The sequence below is a fragment of the Lonchura striata genome, chromosome 1 (assembly GCF_050655825.1).
Source record: "Lonchura striata isolate lonStrDom1 chromosome 1, ASM5065582v1, whole genome shotgun sequence".
NCBI lineage: Eukaryota > Metazoa > Chordata > Aves > Passeriformes > Estrildidae > Lonchura > Lonchura striata.
This window is the reverse complement of record NC_140703.1, coordinates 98,273,101-98,291,262: the sequence shown is the minus strand read 5'-3', so window position 1 is coordinate 98,291,262 and position 18,162 is coordinate 98,273,101. Positions and strand designations below refer to the sequence as shown.

The window sequence follows — 18,162 nt, the reverse complement described above, 5'->3', positions numbered from 1 at the left end:
GCTGGCTAGATTTGTAAATGAAAATAATAAATCCTAATACAGCATTGAGAATAATACTAAAGAATTCCCACTAGCTTATGTTATTTACAGCTGTTCTAAAGTTTTATTACTTTCATTTATGTCCCTTTTCAAAAGGGTTGGACCTGAGATGGTGCTCATAGTTAGCTAATCTTATGCTAGCAAATCTCAGTTTTAGCAAAGTTTTACCGCAATGCCAGATAAAAATGGTATTATAAAATTAAGCAGTATTGCACGGTAATCTGCTAGAAGATAAAATAAATTTTCATAAAATATTGAAATTAAATGGTATGAACTGATTGTTTTGAAACGCTCCTAAATAACTGAAAATAAGTGTAAAGGAGTGAAAAAGAATGCATATGTCTTTATTATCCCCATAGCTTCCTTGGTGATACAGGAGTAGAAATTGTTAGCATTTCAGCTCATATAAAAAAAAGACATACATTTTCTGAAGTTCAGATTAAGAGTTGTGGTGAAAGCCAAACTGTGCTGTGATTATGGCTATGGAGATGGTTGAAGTCACTTACAAAATGATGGAAGCTGGAAGGGATCTTTAACGGTCATCTAGTTCATCCCTCCTGCCCTGGGATCTTCCATGAGGTGTCGTTGAACAGTTCCAGTGATGGAGCATCCACCACTCCTCTGGCAACCTGTTTCAGTATCTCACCACCTATAAAAATTTCTTCCCTAGACCCAGTCTAAATCTACCCTCTCAGTTTTCATCTGTTGCCCTTTGTTCTGTCCCTACAGGTCTTGGTCTCTGTCTTTCTTGCAAGCCCCCTTTATATAATGAAAGGCTGCAATAAGATTTCTCTGGAGCATTCTCTTCTCCAGGCTGAGCAACCCCAAGTGTCTCAGCCTTTATTGAAAGGTGCTCTGGTCCTCAGATAATTGCTGTGGCCCTTCCCTGCACCCGCTCCAACAGGTTCTTGACTTTCTTGTCCTGAGGATCCCAGAACTGCATGCAGTTCTCCATGTGTGGCTCGTGAGAGCGGATTAAAGGAGGATAATCCCTTCCCTTGACCTGCTGGCTACATCTTGGAAACTTTTGTGAACATGTGACTATACACTTGTATGAAGACATGCACAAACATGATCTTTTTAAACATTCACAAAGAGAGAGCTTCAAAGCACAGGCTTCATAGTTGTGGTAGCAAATTCAAGCTTACAAACTTCGCTGAGATCAGAGCACAATGCTGCAGTTTTGAAAAACGATTGTGGTTGTCTCCATTACAATGATTCTAATGTATCTATTTATCCTTCTGAATTGTATACTGATGGAATAATTTTTACTTTATCTGTGTGAGTTTTATACATAAAAAGTTATATATTGTTGCAGTTAAGAGCCATCTGGCAAATAGGCTTGACATGTGCTCACTCAGTTGATCCATGAGTGGGATTGGGGAGAGTATCAAAAGAGTAAAGGTAGAAAAACCTCATGGGTTGTGATAAAGACAGTTTAATGGGTAAAGCAAAAGCCATGCACACAAGCAAAGCAAGGCGTTATTTCACTGTTTCCCAGATGTTCAGCCATCTGCTTCGTCATGCATAGTGGTGATTTGGGAAGACAAACACCATCACTCCAAATATCCATCCCTTCCTCCTCTTCCTCCCCTCGGTGTTATATGTTGATTATGATACCATATTGTATGGAATACCCCTTTGGTCAGTTGGGATCTTGGGATCATCTGTCCTATCTGTGTCTCCTCCCAACTCCTTGTGCAACCCCAACCTTCTACTGGTGGGATGGGGTGAGGAGCAGAAAAGGCCTCAATGCTGTATGTTAGCACTGCTCAGCAGAAACAAAAACATGCCTGTGTTATCAGCACTGCTTCCAGCATAAATCCAAAGCATAGACCATACTAGCTACTGTGAAGAAAATTATGCCAGATGAAACCAACAAATGTAACATATGTATATTATTCCATTATTTGTATCACTCTATAATAAAAAAAGAAAAAAAAATTAAAAGGAGAGAGAAAAATATACAGTGCTGCTATATTAGTACTTTACATTCTGGCTTAACTGAATTCCTCCTCCTTGGAAATTGATTTCCAGATCTATAATTGGTGCCAACAGTGACAATATACTGCAGTCACATTCCCTGTGGGAATACCTTGCCTAATTCCTATAAATGGGTGTCCTTTTACTCCCTCATAGACTGACATTTGTAGCCCAATTCTGTACTACAGATTTACCAGACTCTTCAGCCCTTTTGTTTCCAGTATGGATTTATAAATGATAGAAGAAGTACATACATATAATGTCCTAAGTATGTCAGCTTAGGATGTGTTGCAGGGTTTGTACCCCATTTCTCATGTTCAGTCATTTAGGTCTTCCTGATGTTGTTTCAATCTTCTACTATCCAGAAAGTAAATCATTATTTTGTTTCATATTTGAACACCACAAACATACACTTCTGAGCTCTGAGTTTTTTCCAGACTTGAGCCTTAAGAAATGTCTCTAGAAGAACAGCATGTTGCTGTTTGTCCCTGTGCCAGTTTCATACTTCTCTTTCTCTTCTCATCATGTTTTCTTTTCTTTTACCTTAAATTATTATTTTGCATGTTATCCTGTATTGGTTGTTTTACTGCAGTCAGGATAAATCAGAGCTGTACTGTACTGATCTCAGGAATGCACTTTTTTATCAAAAATATAAAATAAAACTGGCACAGTCATCTTTTGGGAAACTCATGTTACATTTAATTGAATTTTACATTTACATAAAGGTTGTTCATTATCTTTGCTTGACAGTTTAAGTGTTGTGCAATATGGAAATGCAACTAATGGACTTTTCATGAATCACTACTAATCTGTATCAATTTCTTAAATGCAAATGTTAACTTTTGTCTACTACTTAGCAATTCTAGACAGCAAGTGTTTACAAAGATGGACTGAAAGATGACTTTGTTCAGTTTTCCAGCAAACTTGCCTGCTGAAATGCTTTCCTAACTTTTTAATGTTCTCTTTACACTTGTGTGAGCCTTTAACTCCACAAAAGGGGCTAGGAGTCAGGATTGGTACTTACATTGTGGCACAACATTATTATCTAAACAGAACTGGATGGTGTATTCCATTTAAATATGTTAGGGTGAATATGTCTAGCCTGAAAGAAATATTACTATTCATGTACATTTCCTTTGTCTTTCAGAACAATGGGTCACTTACTTGGTGCCAGAATCATAAACAGTGTTCAAAGGTAAGTCCTGTTTTTTCCTCTCTCATTTATGTTACCTAGGTGCTTTCAGTCTCCTGTCTGTAGATTAAGTGCTTTTCTTCTTAGCCTGTTTTCAGAAGTGTCAGTTTATATTTTATTTGGAAACCTCAGCCTGTAATAAAATACCAAAAATTAAAACCAAGTGATTAACTCTTTCAGGACAAAGGACTCATGTTGGAGGATACATATCAAGCATAGTTAAACAAACATAATTCTGTCATTTTAAGAAAGTTTACACTGGAAACTAATGTCTCATTTGTTGTTTTTTCAGTATTTCTGGTCAGAAAAGAGTAAAATTGTCAATAACTTAAATATCTTCCTCCAACAGTGCCAGGGTTTCAAAATTCAACATTTCATTCAGTTTGGGTATTTAATTTTTATCTTGAACCTGAGTTTCTTGGAAAGTATTCTTGCCACAAATCCCAGTGGCTCTACTGATGCTTCTTTCCCATTCTAGTATTTAAACCCTGGAATCCTAGAGGGTAGGTGGGCTAATTGTAAACTGATTCTCCTGTACAAGGGTCTTTTTATGGTGCCTGGATGGAAGCAACAGCAATTTGTGAGCTTTAGTGGGTTTAGCTCAAGTGGAATTGCACATTTGTTGCTGACTGTTCATAAATCTCATGGAAGCTGCATTCATTGGAAATTTGCCTAAACATCCTAAAAATGTGTTTCTATAATAATTTAGGCCTTTTTAGTCATGAAGGTTGTACTGAAAATGGAGTTAAATCTAAGTAGCATTGTTCTGTATTGTTTCAATAATGCAATCGATGTTAAATGCTGATGCTAACCCTTGATTTTAAGACATGTTGATTTCTTGTGTACATTTAAAGAATGGGATTATACATTCACTGATCTAGCTTCTTTTGACATAAAAGGGATTGGAGATGGGCCGATTTTTTGCCTGTTCTGTTGCAGATAAATAAAACAAAGTTGATTGCTTTTATCAGTATTAAAATCCAGAGTATAACAGTGTCAATATAAGAAAATAATGGAATGGAACATTTCCTGTTAGTTGTGCCACACTGCTAAGGATTTCACTTCTGCAATGAAATCTTATCCTTAAAATTCTTCTTGAAAACCCCAAACAGATGTGCAAAGTACTTATTTCATGATAACTGAATTACCTTTGCAGAAAAGTATGAAGGCCTTTTTCCACTGTGATCCTGATACATTTTTTTAAGAATTTAGTTGCAAAGTCTACTGTGGTAAGTAATCAAAAAGGTTTTCCAATGGTTTGTGTCTCCCTAACAAAGAAGGAATCATACAAGAAAAGTAATCCAGGTTTTGCAGCAGGGCAGAGATTATAAGAATATCTCTCTGAGTCACTCCCAAGTTTATAGAATCCACATAAGGTGTATATAAACTGACATGAATTTTACCTTAAAATTGAATCAGTGTCTTGAAATCAGTGTATAAATGCTACAAACTAATATTATATTGTATTACAAAACAATGATAGTTTAAGTTTTAAATTACTTAAAATGTGCTTTGCAGTCATGTTACCCTATGTTTTTCATTCTTTCTTAGGAAGGTAATAGATTTTCCTTAAGAAAGCAGTTTTGCCATATTTAGAAAATAAATAAATGTAAACTTGGCCAAATTGTTAGCAGAGCTAAACTTAAGCATGATGTTGTCTTTTCAGCATGGCTTTGATTTTCTGTGTTTTGCAATGCAAAGTTAAAAAATGCTTTAGCTAACTAAAATTTTCAAAGTGATGCAGGGAATTCAGTTATCTTTTAAAAATGCAAATTCCTTTTACTTCTCAGCACCTTGGCGGAGGAGGTTTGTGTATGACTATGACAGGTATTGGAAGATTCCACAAGGAATGGTGTGCTGCTCAATCTTACTACAACTAACACGGAAGGCCTTGTTGGAGAGATAAAGGTTGGGGGCAGCCTTTGCTCCAGTGACAGTGAGATTGTGGAATTCAGTATTGGGCAAAAAGGAGGCAGGGCAGCAAGTAAGACAGTAAGCACGGACTTCGGGAGAGCAAGCTTTGTCCTTTTTTGGGGTCTTCTTGGAAGAATCCTGTGGGAACAGATCCTGTGGGGAAGAGGGGCCCTGGAGAGCTCATTGATCTTAAGGATCACTTCTGTGAAGCTCAAGAATGATGGATCTCAGCAAGCAAGAAAGTAGGCAAAGTGGGCAAGAGACCTGTGTGGATGAATAAAGAACTCGTGTCATTTCTCCAGTGTAAGTAGGAAATACACAGGAGATGGAAGCAGGGTCAGGCCACTTAGAATGAATATAGAGAGGTTGTCAGAGTGAGTAGAAAGGAGGCAAAGAAGGCCAAGACACATCTGGAATTAATGGAATGGGCACTGGTAACAGAGGACAAGGAGAACACCTTCGTTGCATCAGTCTTCATTGACAAGACCAGCCTTCAGGAATCTTTGACAAAGGAGATCTGGGTAAAGGAGTGTTTGTTGGAAAGTTTTCCCTTGGTTTGGAAGGATTGGGTTAGAGAACCCTTAACTTCCATGATTCCATGGGCTCTGATGGGATGCACCCACCAGTGCTGAGAGACTTGGTGAACACCATAAGTAGGCCAAGCACAATCACCTTTGAAATGTTATGGCAATCAGGGGAAGTGCCTGAGGACTGGAAGAAAACAAATTTCACCCCAGCCTTCAGAAGAGGCAAGAAGGAAGACTTGGGGAACTTAGCCACCAGTCAGCCTCATCTCAATCCCTGGAAAAGTGGTGGAGTGCCTCACTCTGAAGTCCATCCCCACATGGATGACAAGTAGATTATCAGGAATAGTCCTTGACCAGCCTGATGGCCTTCAACAATGAAACAATTTACCTGGGTGGAGGGGGAAATGCAGTGGATATTTTCTAGCTCAATTTCAGCAAGACTTTTGACATTTTCTTGCAATATACTCATAAACTCAGGAAGGAAGGACTGGATGGATTGAGAACTGACTGGCTGGCAAACTGCAGAGGGGATGTAATGAGGCACAGGGTCTGGCTGGGGCCTGTCATTTGTGGTATCTCCCAGGGTTCAATAATGAGTCCAGTATTGTTTCTCTTGTTCATCAGTGATTTGGATGAGAGGGAAGATGCCTCCTCAGCAAGTTCAGTGACAACACAAAGCTGGGAGGAGTGGCCGATAGCCCAGAGTGCTGGGCAGCCCTCAGAAGGGCCTCGACAGGCTGGAGAGATGGGCAGGGAAGAGCTGTGTGAAATTCAGCAAAGGCAGGGTCCTGCACCTGGGCAAAAACAACCCTCTGTGCCAGGACAGCCTGGGGCTGACCTGCTGGAGAGCAGCTCTGGGGAGAAGGATCTGGGGGTGCTGGTGGACAACCATCTGTCCATGAGCCAGCAGTGTGCCCTGAGGGCCAAGAAGGTCAGTGGGATCCTGGGGGGCATTAGGAAGAGCATTGTCAGCACGGAGGTGATCCTGCCCCCTGCTCAGCCCTGCTGAGACCACATCTGGAATGCTGTGTCCAGTCAGGTCCTACCCATAGCAAGGTCTGCCCATAGCTGTGGCCCTGTTGCCATTTCAAGACAAGGGGAATGGATTCAAACTGTGTCTGTGTTAGGGGCATTTCACATATACTCATCAGCCCTCCACGTTCCCAGGGGCCACATAAATGTTTCCACTAGCATGACACATTCATTAGGGCTGATACTACTTGGTGTAGAATTGTTCATGTACTGAGGGTCCATTCATATTTGGTCTAGGTAAGGAAAGTTAAAATATAGCATTTATTTTACTTTACCAGTAGATTGCTGGCCGCCTGTCAGACTTGCTGAGTAATGCAAAACTGGACTCATAAGCAAAAGCATGAGGAAGTAGAACTGCAACATGGAGCGACTGAAAAAGAAAGTGGGCTGGATTGAGCTGGGCTCACTATTTCCTAAAGAAAGTTGTTGGACAAGTACCTGGATATCAGTCGGCTTATTCCTAGACACCACAGGGGTAAAAAGCATATCTGGGGAGAGAACTGGACAAACAGACACTCCCTTCTTTTTTTGCACTTACAAAACTACATAAAACCCCAGTTCCTCTTGCCAGCAACTGGTTCAGCACAGGAATTGAAAATAGAACCTCTGCACAGGTTGTTGTCTGGCTGGGGAAAGACAATTAAAGCTGGAAACTGATGGATCTAGTTTTTTATGCATCTGGCCTAAAGTCTTCCATCACAGCCAAGTGATTGGCAAAATATTGCAAAAAATGTATTTATGCCTGTAATCTTCAGACTGTCTTTAAATAATATTTTTACATTGGTTATGTCTGTAGGTAGGCAAATATAACCTATTATGGGCTTATTCCTCCATTTTCCCTCCAACTAATTGTATTTGTTCTGATGTATCAAACTCTGAGTTACCTAAGTGATTATTTTAAAGCATTATGAGATACAGGTTATATACAGGATGAAGTAGTGTATTTAGTTTATATACTTCATCTAAAACATAATTCAACTAGTTTCTAGCACAGGTAGTCAGTCTGCTTTACTACTGGAAGAGGTGCTTCTTCCAGTCCCTCTCTTGCAGCCCATCCACTCGGGAGGTGCGGGGGAAAAAGAGTTGCCGCTGAAGTCTGAGAGGAAAAATGTTGAATACCTCAGCCTTCTCCCTAACCATGTTTGACCACGTCCTTATATTCTTGCCAGGACTGGTCTCCATACTTCCACTGCCTGTGCATTTCCTTCTTGTCCTTTAGCTTGATCAGAAGGTCTCCACTCATCTCTGCAGGTCTCTTGCTTTCCTTTCTTCATTTTTTACACTTGGGGATTGAGTATTCTTTTGCTGTATGGAACATGTCTTTAAAGATCTGCCAGCTCTTTTCCTGTGTCCTTTAGAGCAGTTTCCCAGGGAGGCCTGTTGACTAACATCTTTAAGAGCTGGAAGTTTACTTTCTTAATATTTTAGGTCCTGACCTTATTCTTTACCTGACCCATATCCCTCAGGACTGTAAACTTCACTAGTGCATGAACATTGCATCCTAGGCTGCCTCTAACCTTCATATCACTGATTAACTAACTTGGTTAAAGCATTACAATAGCCATTAAATTTGCGGATCAATCTTTCCCTAACTGCTATATGTGGATTAAGAACTACTTCATATATGAAATACTATCAAAACCTGGCCTAAGAAAATAATCTGTAAGGCTGACTTAAATACTTCAACGGTAACAACTTTGCATTAGAAGTTATATATAATAATAATAAACTGTTCTGTGTTGTGTTTTGAATTCCTTAATTGACTTGACCTTCACTCTTGGATTTTACATAATTTCACATCTTTACATAATTTCTGAGTTGAGGTTTTTTGCCTCTCCTTAAGTTAGCCTCTAAAAATTTTTATGTGATATTTTGTCTCTTTTTCATCTTTTAATGAATGGTCGACTAGAGCAGGTTGTCCAGAACCAAATCCAGTTGGAATTTGAGTGTCTCCATATGTAAATACGACAACCTCTCTTGGCAGCCTACTTTGGTGTTTGAATGCCTACATAGAAAAAGAGTTTCTGTATTTTTTGTTTTTTGCTTCGTGCTTATGGCCTCTTGTTTAGTCCATAGGCATGACAGAGAAGAGCCTGGCTACCTCCTTTCCATTGCATCTCAATTGATATTTATAAACATAAGTAAGATCCCTCTAAACCTTTTCTCCAGGCTCATCAGTCCCAGATATTTGCACTTCTCTGTATATGGCAGATGCTCCAGCCCCTGAATGAAATTCTTGGCCCAATGTATTCTTCTTATTTTCTACTTATGCTTTCTAAGTCCCGAATTACTTATTCCTGCTGCCATTTGCAAATCTTCTGTCCTTAGAATCCCATTGCCTTCCAGTGGCCATTCTTGCTAAATTGGATGTAAATGCACAGCTTTTGCTGTTCCTGCTCCATTTTCCTGGTTTGTTTTTACAGTGTGAGCTCCACATTTCCAAGCCTGTTCTTCTCAAGTAGTTGGAAGTGCTGAGCATTTAACAGGTGCTTCCCTATAAAAACAACAGAGCTGCTTGCTGCTGAGAGTAATATGAAAGGGCAGAGCCCTGCATTGATGCTGGCTTAGTGAAAAACGTATTTTCGACCTAAGGTTTGGGGCAAGGGGGATGAAATGACTGGGAAAGGCATTTCAAGAGTTTGTGAAGTAGACATAATTTATTTTTTTTTACAGCTCCTTACACAAGGGTTTTGGTTGTTTTTGTAGGCAGCTGAAAGTCAAGAGACCAGCAGGCATAATTTAGAGCTGCATGTGCTGTGGCATTTACAAGGACTGGAGATAAATGGGGATCATCATAACACACTGTGAATTGCAATGCAACTTTCTTGTTCCCAGTGGCCAAGGCAGTGGTCCCTGATTGATTGATTCTGTGAGAAGGCTGAAAGGCTATTTCATGAGTTTTCAGAACTGAGAGGAAAATGTGAAAATAAAGACAAACAGTTTACTAATACTGCAGCCAAATAAGCATACCGTTAGACTATCTCAAAAAGACAGTTTACTTTCTGTTTAGAATAATATACACTCCTGAATTCTGTATTTGAACAATTGTTTCAGGCTTCCAGCAGAGCTCTTTCCTGAGATAATGCAGGTGGAAAGATGAGTTAATGGTTTAAACAATTAGAGATTTGATGCAGTCTTCCATCTGTCAAAGCCCACTGAAATGAAAGCTCACAGTTTTAATTTGTGCCTCCAGCATCTAACTCAGTCTGAAATGGTGTCAGCGATTTGCCCTGCCCACAGTAGTGTTATTCTTATGTTAAGCATTCTGTGCACACATGCTGAGAGACTTCTATCAAACATATTAGTGTGCATTTGAGAGATCATTAGCCTGAAGTAGCTGAAACATTCTAGGTTTCTTAGCCAGGAAACCCACATCTCTGCTGGAAAGTGTGTTGAGCCACTGTTATTTACACAATAAAGCTAGAGCAGGATAGGGAAAGCTTTGTAAAGGTTAGCAGGAATAGTGGTACTGTGATTTAAGTGACACCCATAAAAGAGTGAGATAATGCTTTTTTCTCTAAAAAGATGGGATGAATAAAAATTTATTTCTTGATCAGCTAGACAGATTGTTTTTTCTTTCATCTAGTAAAATCTAAGGTAAAGCCATTTAATAGAATTGGAGTTCATAAGAATTGATCAGATTATTGTTCTGCTAAATAGATAAAAAGTAATGAGCATATAAGAAATAAGATGTGATACTTACTGTTTGCATTCTCATGGATTATTTGATTTTTTTTTAATATTTATCTATAAAAAGGATACTGAGAGAACCATAGTGGTTAGATGATTAAAGTTCAACTAGCTAATAAATAGGGTGACAGAAGTTTCTAGATATTTGTTTTTGGCAAAATAAAGAAGGAGCTTTGTGTTTCAGTGTTTGTGTTTAAAGCATTAGTGTATAAGTGTGTTGTGATTGCAGGAATCCCTTTGTTCCTAAGGGCCTTGAGAACTGGCAAATAAACAGAACAGAAATCCAAACAACATTTGCAGTACTCTGTAATGTATTGCTTGTATTTGTAAATATCAAGTTTTATATTTTGGGCCATTGAAAAAAACAGTTGTGTTAGAACATGAAATAAGTGAACACGAAGTAAGTTCATAATCTTTGCAGTTGCTATATTGGATCACATCAGTCATCTTTCCAGTCTAACATGTGTGTTACCAGCTGGATTCTCAATAGATAAGTAAACCTGCAGGTCTGGAATAACGTACTGCTAGAGAAAAAAAAAAAAAACCAAAAAACTTAAGCCCTTTTACTTGTTTTTGTGTGATACTGTGCAACCTAAAGGATACATCCTTTTCAGAACACTAGTTTTGGCTTCTCAGCTCTTGCTGCTTGCTGTTTGGTGCATCTTAAATTTTTTTGTATTGGAAGAACAGACCTCATGACTTTATGGAAGGTGTTTTGCTTGGTCTTGACTCTGAATGATGCTGCTGATAACTTTCTGTCTCTAGTAAAAGTGGTTAGAATCAAGTTTCTTCTTTCCCTTTTTAAAAGATTATTACAACTGCCTGAGTACTTATGAGGGATAGGGAGGAAAGGATCAGATTGGTTTTATGTCCCTATAGCCCAGGTTTTGTTGATAAGGAATGCTGATGTTCTCATTGATCTTCATTATGGCTTTACAGAAAAATTTGGTTCTTTGGAGCTTGTTCTTTTGGCCAGTTGTATCTGTTCTAAGGAGATAATCAACTCTGATTGCTGTGCTGTTTGAAAATAGAACTCCTGAATACTGAGCAAACCGAGCCAATGCTGAGCATTACCAGCTGAAGATTAAGTAACCCTCTTTCACAGAGAAAAGACACAAAATTGTCATTAATGACTGAATTGTGCCAACACTGGCTTTGAGATTAATAGCATAGCAGTCTCAGGTCTGTTCTCAGAAAAGCAAGGGCTAGCTTTAGACTTTAAATCTGCATATGCTGTGGTAAATAGAGACATACACTACAGCTAAAGGGAGAAATGTGTCCATGGGGGTGTTCACATATAAACACAACATATATTATTGAAGCTGGCATGCTGAAGCACTAAATGCTTCTTTAACTTAGCTTTATCTGCTTCAGTGAACACTCTTCAAAATCCAAGGTCATTCAGACTGCAGAATCCTTTATTTAGAGGTATTTGAGCACAAAAATAATCCCTTCTTAGAAACTTTTGAAATACCAATGCAGCTATTCAGTCTAATCAACTGTAAATTTTTGTCATCTAAAAAGCAGATGATTAAGTAACATCTAGCAGAAGGATAATTATCATTGGAGTAACACTGGTCAGACAGTAAAGACAGACACTACTACTGAGATTAAGGAGAATTAGCAGTAAATCTTCTTGAAAACAAGTAACAGATTTATCTTCCAAAATCTTCAGTTTTACCAGGTCTCTCACCACTCATTTCACTGAAATCTTGTACGTATTTTTTTCTCATCTTTCACTAACTTTGCATGCTATATGCAGAGGGAAATATGTGACATGAAAATGTATTTGAGATCTTGATTTCCCAAATACATTCTTAACTCCCAAAGCTCAGCTGCCTGATTTGCTATTAGGAAATGTTAATAGCTTAAACAAGTCAGAGAATCTGTACAAAATTTATAAATTTGCAGACAAGAATCTTAGTTTTATCTTACTACATTCCATTAACCTGATTAATTTGTAGTGCAAAACAGGCTGTGATAGTCTGTTCAAAAGTATGGTCCTTTTCTCCTCTTGTGGGAGACAATTGCAGAGTTAGATCAAATACAGCTCTAGTTAAGTGACAAAGACAAAATGTACTTGCATTGACCTTTAATGTAGTAATAAAATACATTCAAGCCATTGGAAAGGGACATATGTCTGCATCTTAACTGTGACTTCAAAAAGAGTTGTGCTTGACTAGACCCAGGGCATTATTCAAAACCCACTGAAGTAAGGAATACTGACTTTCAACAAGCTTTATACCCATCTAAAAGTTAAGATTGTGCTTTTTCAAGTGACCTACCTTGGAGTTTCTCCATTACTCTAATATTGAAGGAGATATAAAAGTGTGCTTAGGTAGATGGAGTTACTGTGCTGAGAGGGAGGCAACTATCTTTTGAGGCAGGCAGGGATGCAAGTGCCCTTTTCTCCACATATTCATTGAAGTGTAAGGAAAGCATTAAGCTGGAAGTGAGAGCGATGACTCTTTTCTACTTTTGAGTGCCTGCAAAGAATTGGAAAGCTGTCTGAGCACATAGGCATGGTCTGTCCTTAAACAGAAATTGCAGGTTTTATTTTGTAACACTTTGATATTTAATCAGATGCTGAAGAGTTAATTGCCATTTAGCACTGGCTGTATATTAGAATAACTCTCTGTGCACAACAGACAAAAATGCTGCTGAAAGGGTGCAGTGTTAAAGAGCTGGTTTTGTGCTATGAATTTTAAGTAGATCTTCTTACTGAGTTTCCCTAAAAAGTTCTGCCTAAAGTCAATTCAGGGTATAGTCTCAGGTGAACGGACCAGAAAGGTAATTAGTTCTGACAGTTCTTCCATAATATTCACATCTGCTATATGGATTACAAGCATACATTCTGATCTTAGTAATATCAAATATTTTTAGCTGTTTCATGGCTTGAAGAATTTAAGTGCACAGTGTACACTTTTCTCTGTACAGCATGTAACTGTACAGATAAAAGTCCCAATATGGAGATAGTGACAGGAAAATATTTGGGCCTTTTTTCTGATACCATGAACTTTCTAAGTCTGCAATGGTTCTAAAGGAAACTTCCTGCAGTCTAATTTACAATTGGTTTGCATCCTCATTTTAAATGAGTGACCAGTTACTTGGGGTGTAAAGTGAAAGGGAAATTCATAGCCATATTTATTGAATGCTGACATATGCATTTAATCCATATGGAAGATGTGGAAGTAGAAATTAGAGGATTGCTCTGTTTAAATATGTAAAGGAATTTTTTTCCTGTGAAGTGTGAACCAGAAGACTGAGTTATAAACAAGGACCTTTTCCCCAATATATCTAATATTCTGTTTGCTTTAAGTTGTAAAACCCATGGGTTCCAAAGAACCCATTCCAAAGAATGTTGGAGTTTCCAGCCCCTGACTTTGAATAAAGAATACAGCTGACTATGTTTATTTTTCCCATAGGCGTGATATTGTTATATCTAAAATCCATTAAATTTCAAAATCCACAATAAATCAGGGTGTGAACAGGAAAAGAAAACTGAGTTACAGCACTTGGGATTTGAACTGCACGCTCTAAAAACAGTAGAAATTTTTCAGAGGTAGGAATGAAGAATCAAATTTTGAAGTATTTTCATATAAAGAATGAAATATTTTCATTTTTTTGGTTTATAGTAAACATTTAGCTGCATTGCTGCTCACTGAACTTTGAGCACCCTCAGGCGGGAAATAGACTTAATTTTTCTTTTACATAAATATGGCCACCTTGTTAGCCCTAGTAAACAACAAAATATTGGTTAAATGGTAGTTACCACTTCATAATTTTTTCTCAACTTTTGTCCAGTTAAATTAGGCTTTAACATTATATGTATTCTCATGTGCCCTTTTCCCAGATGTGGAATTTTTTCAGTTTGGCCTGAGAACACAATGCAGAGCACCAAACATCCTTGGCCTGGTCCAGGAATGCTCATGGGAGCTATGGTCAGACCCAGCAGGCGGAGCCCAGTCTGGCTACACTTGTTAACTTTGGTTTGGTTCTGGACCATATTGTTGAGTGATATCTGAATATATCATTATTCACTCACCAGGAGGCAGGTCTAAAGCTCCTAAAGGGCCAGGAGCAAGGGAGGCAATTGCAGGTTTTTGGTTGAGATTTTTTAAATATTAGGATTTGTATCTGTAAAGAAGCACTGAGACAACAGAGCTGATGAGTAACCATTTAAATCATTGAAGACACGACCAAATCTATCTCAGCAAGCCTGGCTCAGCAAATGTTTCTTAAAGAAACGTTGTTTTTTCAGAGAAACTCTTAAACATCATTCCACTGCTGATCTATTCTGCTCATATATTATTCAGTGTTCTGTTTTCCTTTCCTATTTATCATTGAAGATATCTGCATGACAGAAGTATTGTGTTTCTTTAGAGTTCAGCTTCTCCTGGTGTACAGTTTCCTCATCCAAAGTCATGTTTCAGTTTGTGTAAAATACAACTCCTATGATAATTGTAACCTATGTTTTTGATTGGGCCGTGATACAGAAAATAATCCCCTTTTAATTGCTTGTTTTCTTCAAAAGATGAATTAAATCTTTCTGTATAATAACTGAATAATTTAAAATTAATCTATAGTTAAATAACATATTTGAATAACAAATGAGTGTTTTTATTTTTTTTTAAAGAAAGATATTTAGCTGGTAGTTTTCTCCCCTTACTTTTTCCTTTCAATTTCTACCCATCCCATTAAATAAACTGAAACCAGGAAAACGAAATTGGTGTAGCTTTATTGTGGAAGTACATTTTTTGTTAAATTATAATAGTGGTGCAAAAAATCACAAGATGCACTTCATTCAAAGCAATATCCATCTATAGGGGAAATCATCAGATTTTTATGCTTTCTCAATTTAATAAGTGTTTGAAAATATTGCAGATTGAGGACTTTAATTCCTTAAATGGCAAATAAGTAGGTCATCATCATCTTCAGGGAGAGGCTTATTTGTCCTCATTATTCCTGGGGTCCAATATTATGCAAATTTACTTCATAATATACTTGAAAGTAGTTATTTAGTTATTGTAAGGAAATTTGTGTATCTATAGGCAGTACTTTAAAGATTTTATCCTGAAAACAGCAACAGCAAAACAGATTTACAAACACTATTCATATACATGGATGCTTTTAATCACTAATAGGGGAAGATTGAATTAATTAGAAATTCAGCTTTTCTTCCTCCTTTTTTAGTGGTTCTATGGTAGGAAAGTTGTCAGATGTGATCCTGATTTAAAAGGGTTAGTGACTTGTAAGTGCACTTTATGGCTATTTAAACGATTACTTTTGGCAGATTAAATAAAATTTTTAAAATACATTCTTGGTACTCTGTTAAAAAAAAAAAAAGGGCACAGCAGGGTGATGAAAGAGCAATGAACAGGCAGCATAGTAGTGTAGGCAGATCACATACTTGCATCTTTACCAACAAATGTCAGGGATCATTCCTGCCTTGCCAACAGGATCCTAGTGGAGGCTTTTTGCACCTCTGCCATCTGCCTACCACACCTTTCTCTTCTTAGAAAAATGAGTTGTTGTTTTAATTTTATTTAAAAAAAATAAGTTCACCATGGAATTGAAGGAAGAAAGAAACTAAGTGCCATACTGTAATAATTTGAAATTTTTTTTACCCCCACAGTTGTCAGTTTTCTGGGTAGGTCAGTGCAATTCAAACAATTGTGTGTGTAGCAAGTGTATTTTTTGTTTGCACAGAAGCTCAATTGATCAGTTAGACTGGCGTGACATTTTAAGTACATTCTTGTTTGGTTTGTTGGGTTTTTTCCCCTGGAGAAAGGCTGAAAACCCTCAATATAGTTGTAATTTTTATTTTTCTTTTATCAGACAGTGAGTTTAGGGAAAAGCTCTTGAGTATGTTTTATTATGCTGTCATGGAAAGCTAGTGCATTTTTTCTTTATTGCTAACATTTGTTGGGTGATGACAGGTTATCAAACAGTACAGAGCTGTTTAACACCTTGGAAGAAGACAATAAAGAAACTGGTGACACTTGCTTAACAAGAAGCACAGTGTGTTTTGGGAAATCTGTCAGTGAGAAGACATGTCTGTAAAGATGTCAGGCCTGTTTTGACCTTTCTGTCCCTTGTTTGTATTCTACTGTTTCAACTTTGCAAATGACTCCACATTTGGTACTTGAGTTGAAAGCAGGCGTCCCCTAACAAGGAAAGGACATTAATAAGTTTTAGAAATTTATTGCAAAGTGGAAAAGATGGATACTCAGAAAATGATTATGCATTTTGTTCATGGCTCCATAATGCTATTAAAGGAAATAAAAATATTTTTTATTTAAATGAATTATATATGTAGTTATTTTGGAGTGGTCTGTCAAAGTGGTAGATGTTGCATTAAATCCAACTACTACTGAAGCATGGTACTGTGTGCCTACAGTAATCTGAGCTCTCTGTAATGATGTGTGACATTCACTTTGCATGCTCAGTGTTATATTTTATCCAGCATTTGGATAGCATGATATTCTGACCTTGTCTGATTGGTGATCTCATTTTCTGTGAATGTTGCAAGAACAGTAAACAAAGACTGGAAGAATTGTCAAGCTGACAAGTTGTATTGCTCTGTATCTTTTCAAGACAAAGCCACAGAAATTTATGTGTCTTGACACCTTTGTCTCTTGTATTAAGAAAGGTTTAACTAACTTCTCCTTGATTCTATAGTTCACTTTCTAAACATGCCACATCTTATAAAGATAACAGGTAGATAGCCTTTTAAGGAGAGACCTCAGAGAGATGGAGTAAGTTAGGAAAAAACCTGTAGCAGCTAAATTGTGGAAGGAATTCCAAGACTAACAAGAGTGCCTCATCAGAAGAGTGCATAAAACATTTAAATGACAATTTTGTATTAAATTATATATATATGGCTATGTGTAAAATATGTTTTACAACTATGTTGAATAGGACAATATTTTTTTACATTAATCCCACAGCCATTCACAAATGTCAGTGATTGCAGGAATGCAGAAATGGTTTTGTTTTATTGTGTTTTTCTTTCACCTTCCTCTCTCACTCCCTCAAGAAGCCTATAAAAGAGAAATGTTCTACTCTGTTGAAACCATATGGGGGTTTTGCATCTGGAAATTTAGAACCTAAATCTTTGTGTAACTGATTTTGAGTTGAATACTGAGCTTGTTTAATTTGCATTATTTAAATTCTATGTTTGAAAGATAAATTATTGGATCTAGATTACATCTGGATAATGTAGTTGTACTTTAATTGCTTAAACTGGCTTTAGTAGCTATTTTTGCTTTTAATGGGAAGTTGCTACTGACTATACATCTTCAGCAGGTACTTATAAACAATGAAAACTTCAAAAGCAAGGGAAGTATATGGCTAAGTGGCAGTCTGAATAGAAAGTGGGATTACAGCATGCTTCTACTGGGATTTGGGTGTAAAGTCTCTAATTTATTTATAACAAAGTTAAATCATCTTCTAGCTGAGCAGTTAAATACTGAGGACATCTCTTTTTGGAGTCGTCTTATGCTTCAGCCAATTGACAGAAGATAAGCTTCTGTACCCATCCCTCCCAGCGCTTTCAAAGCGCCGTGGAGCTTATTATAAATGAATGACTCATACACAGGGTGGAACAAATGCACCATTGGTAGCCCACAGAGATAATAACACTGACCTCCGGTCATTTTACAAGGGAACTCTCTCGTGTAGGTCGACTTCCCACTGCTTTAAACCCAACCTAAATAGACTATTCATAGGCAACTGGATTGACAGATTAGAGATTTATATGCACAAGTGTAGGCATTAGCAGCA

General features: G+C 37.6%; 1 protein-coding gene across 1 annotated transcript in view; it reads left to right on the top strand.

Annotated features, from left to right (window-relative positions):
• Positions 1-18,162, top strand: part of ANOS1 (anosmin 1) — a 119,864-nt gene that overhangs the window by 20,085 nt on the left and 81,617 nt on the right. Inside the window, exon 2 of the mRNA XM_031503838.3 lies at positions 3,170-3,217. Coding sequence (XP_031359698.3) covers positions 3,170-3,217 — 48 coding nt within the window. The remainder of the gene's footprint in view (positions 1-3,169; positions 3,218-18,162) is intronic.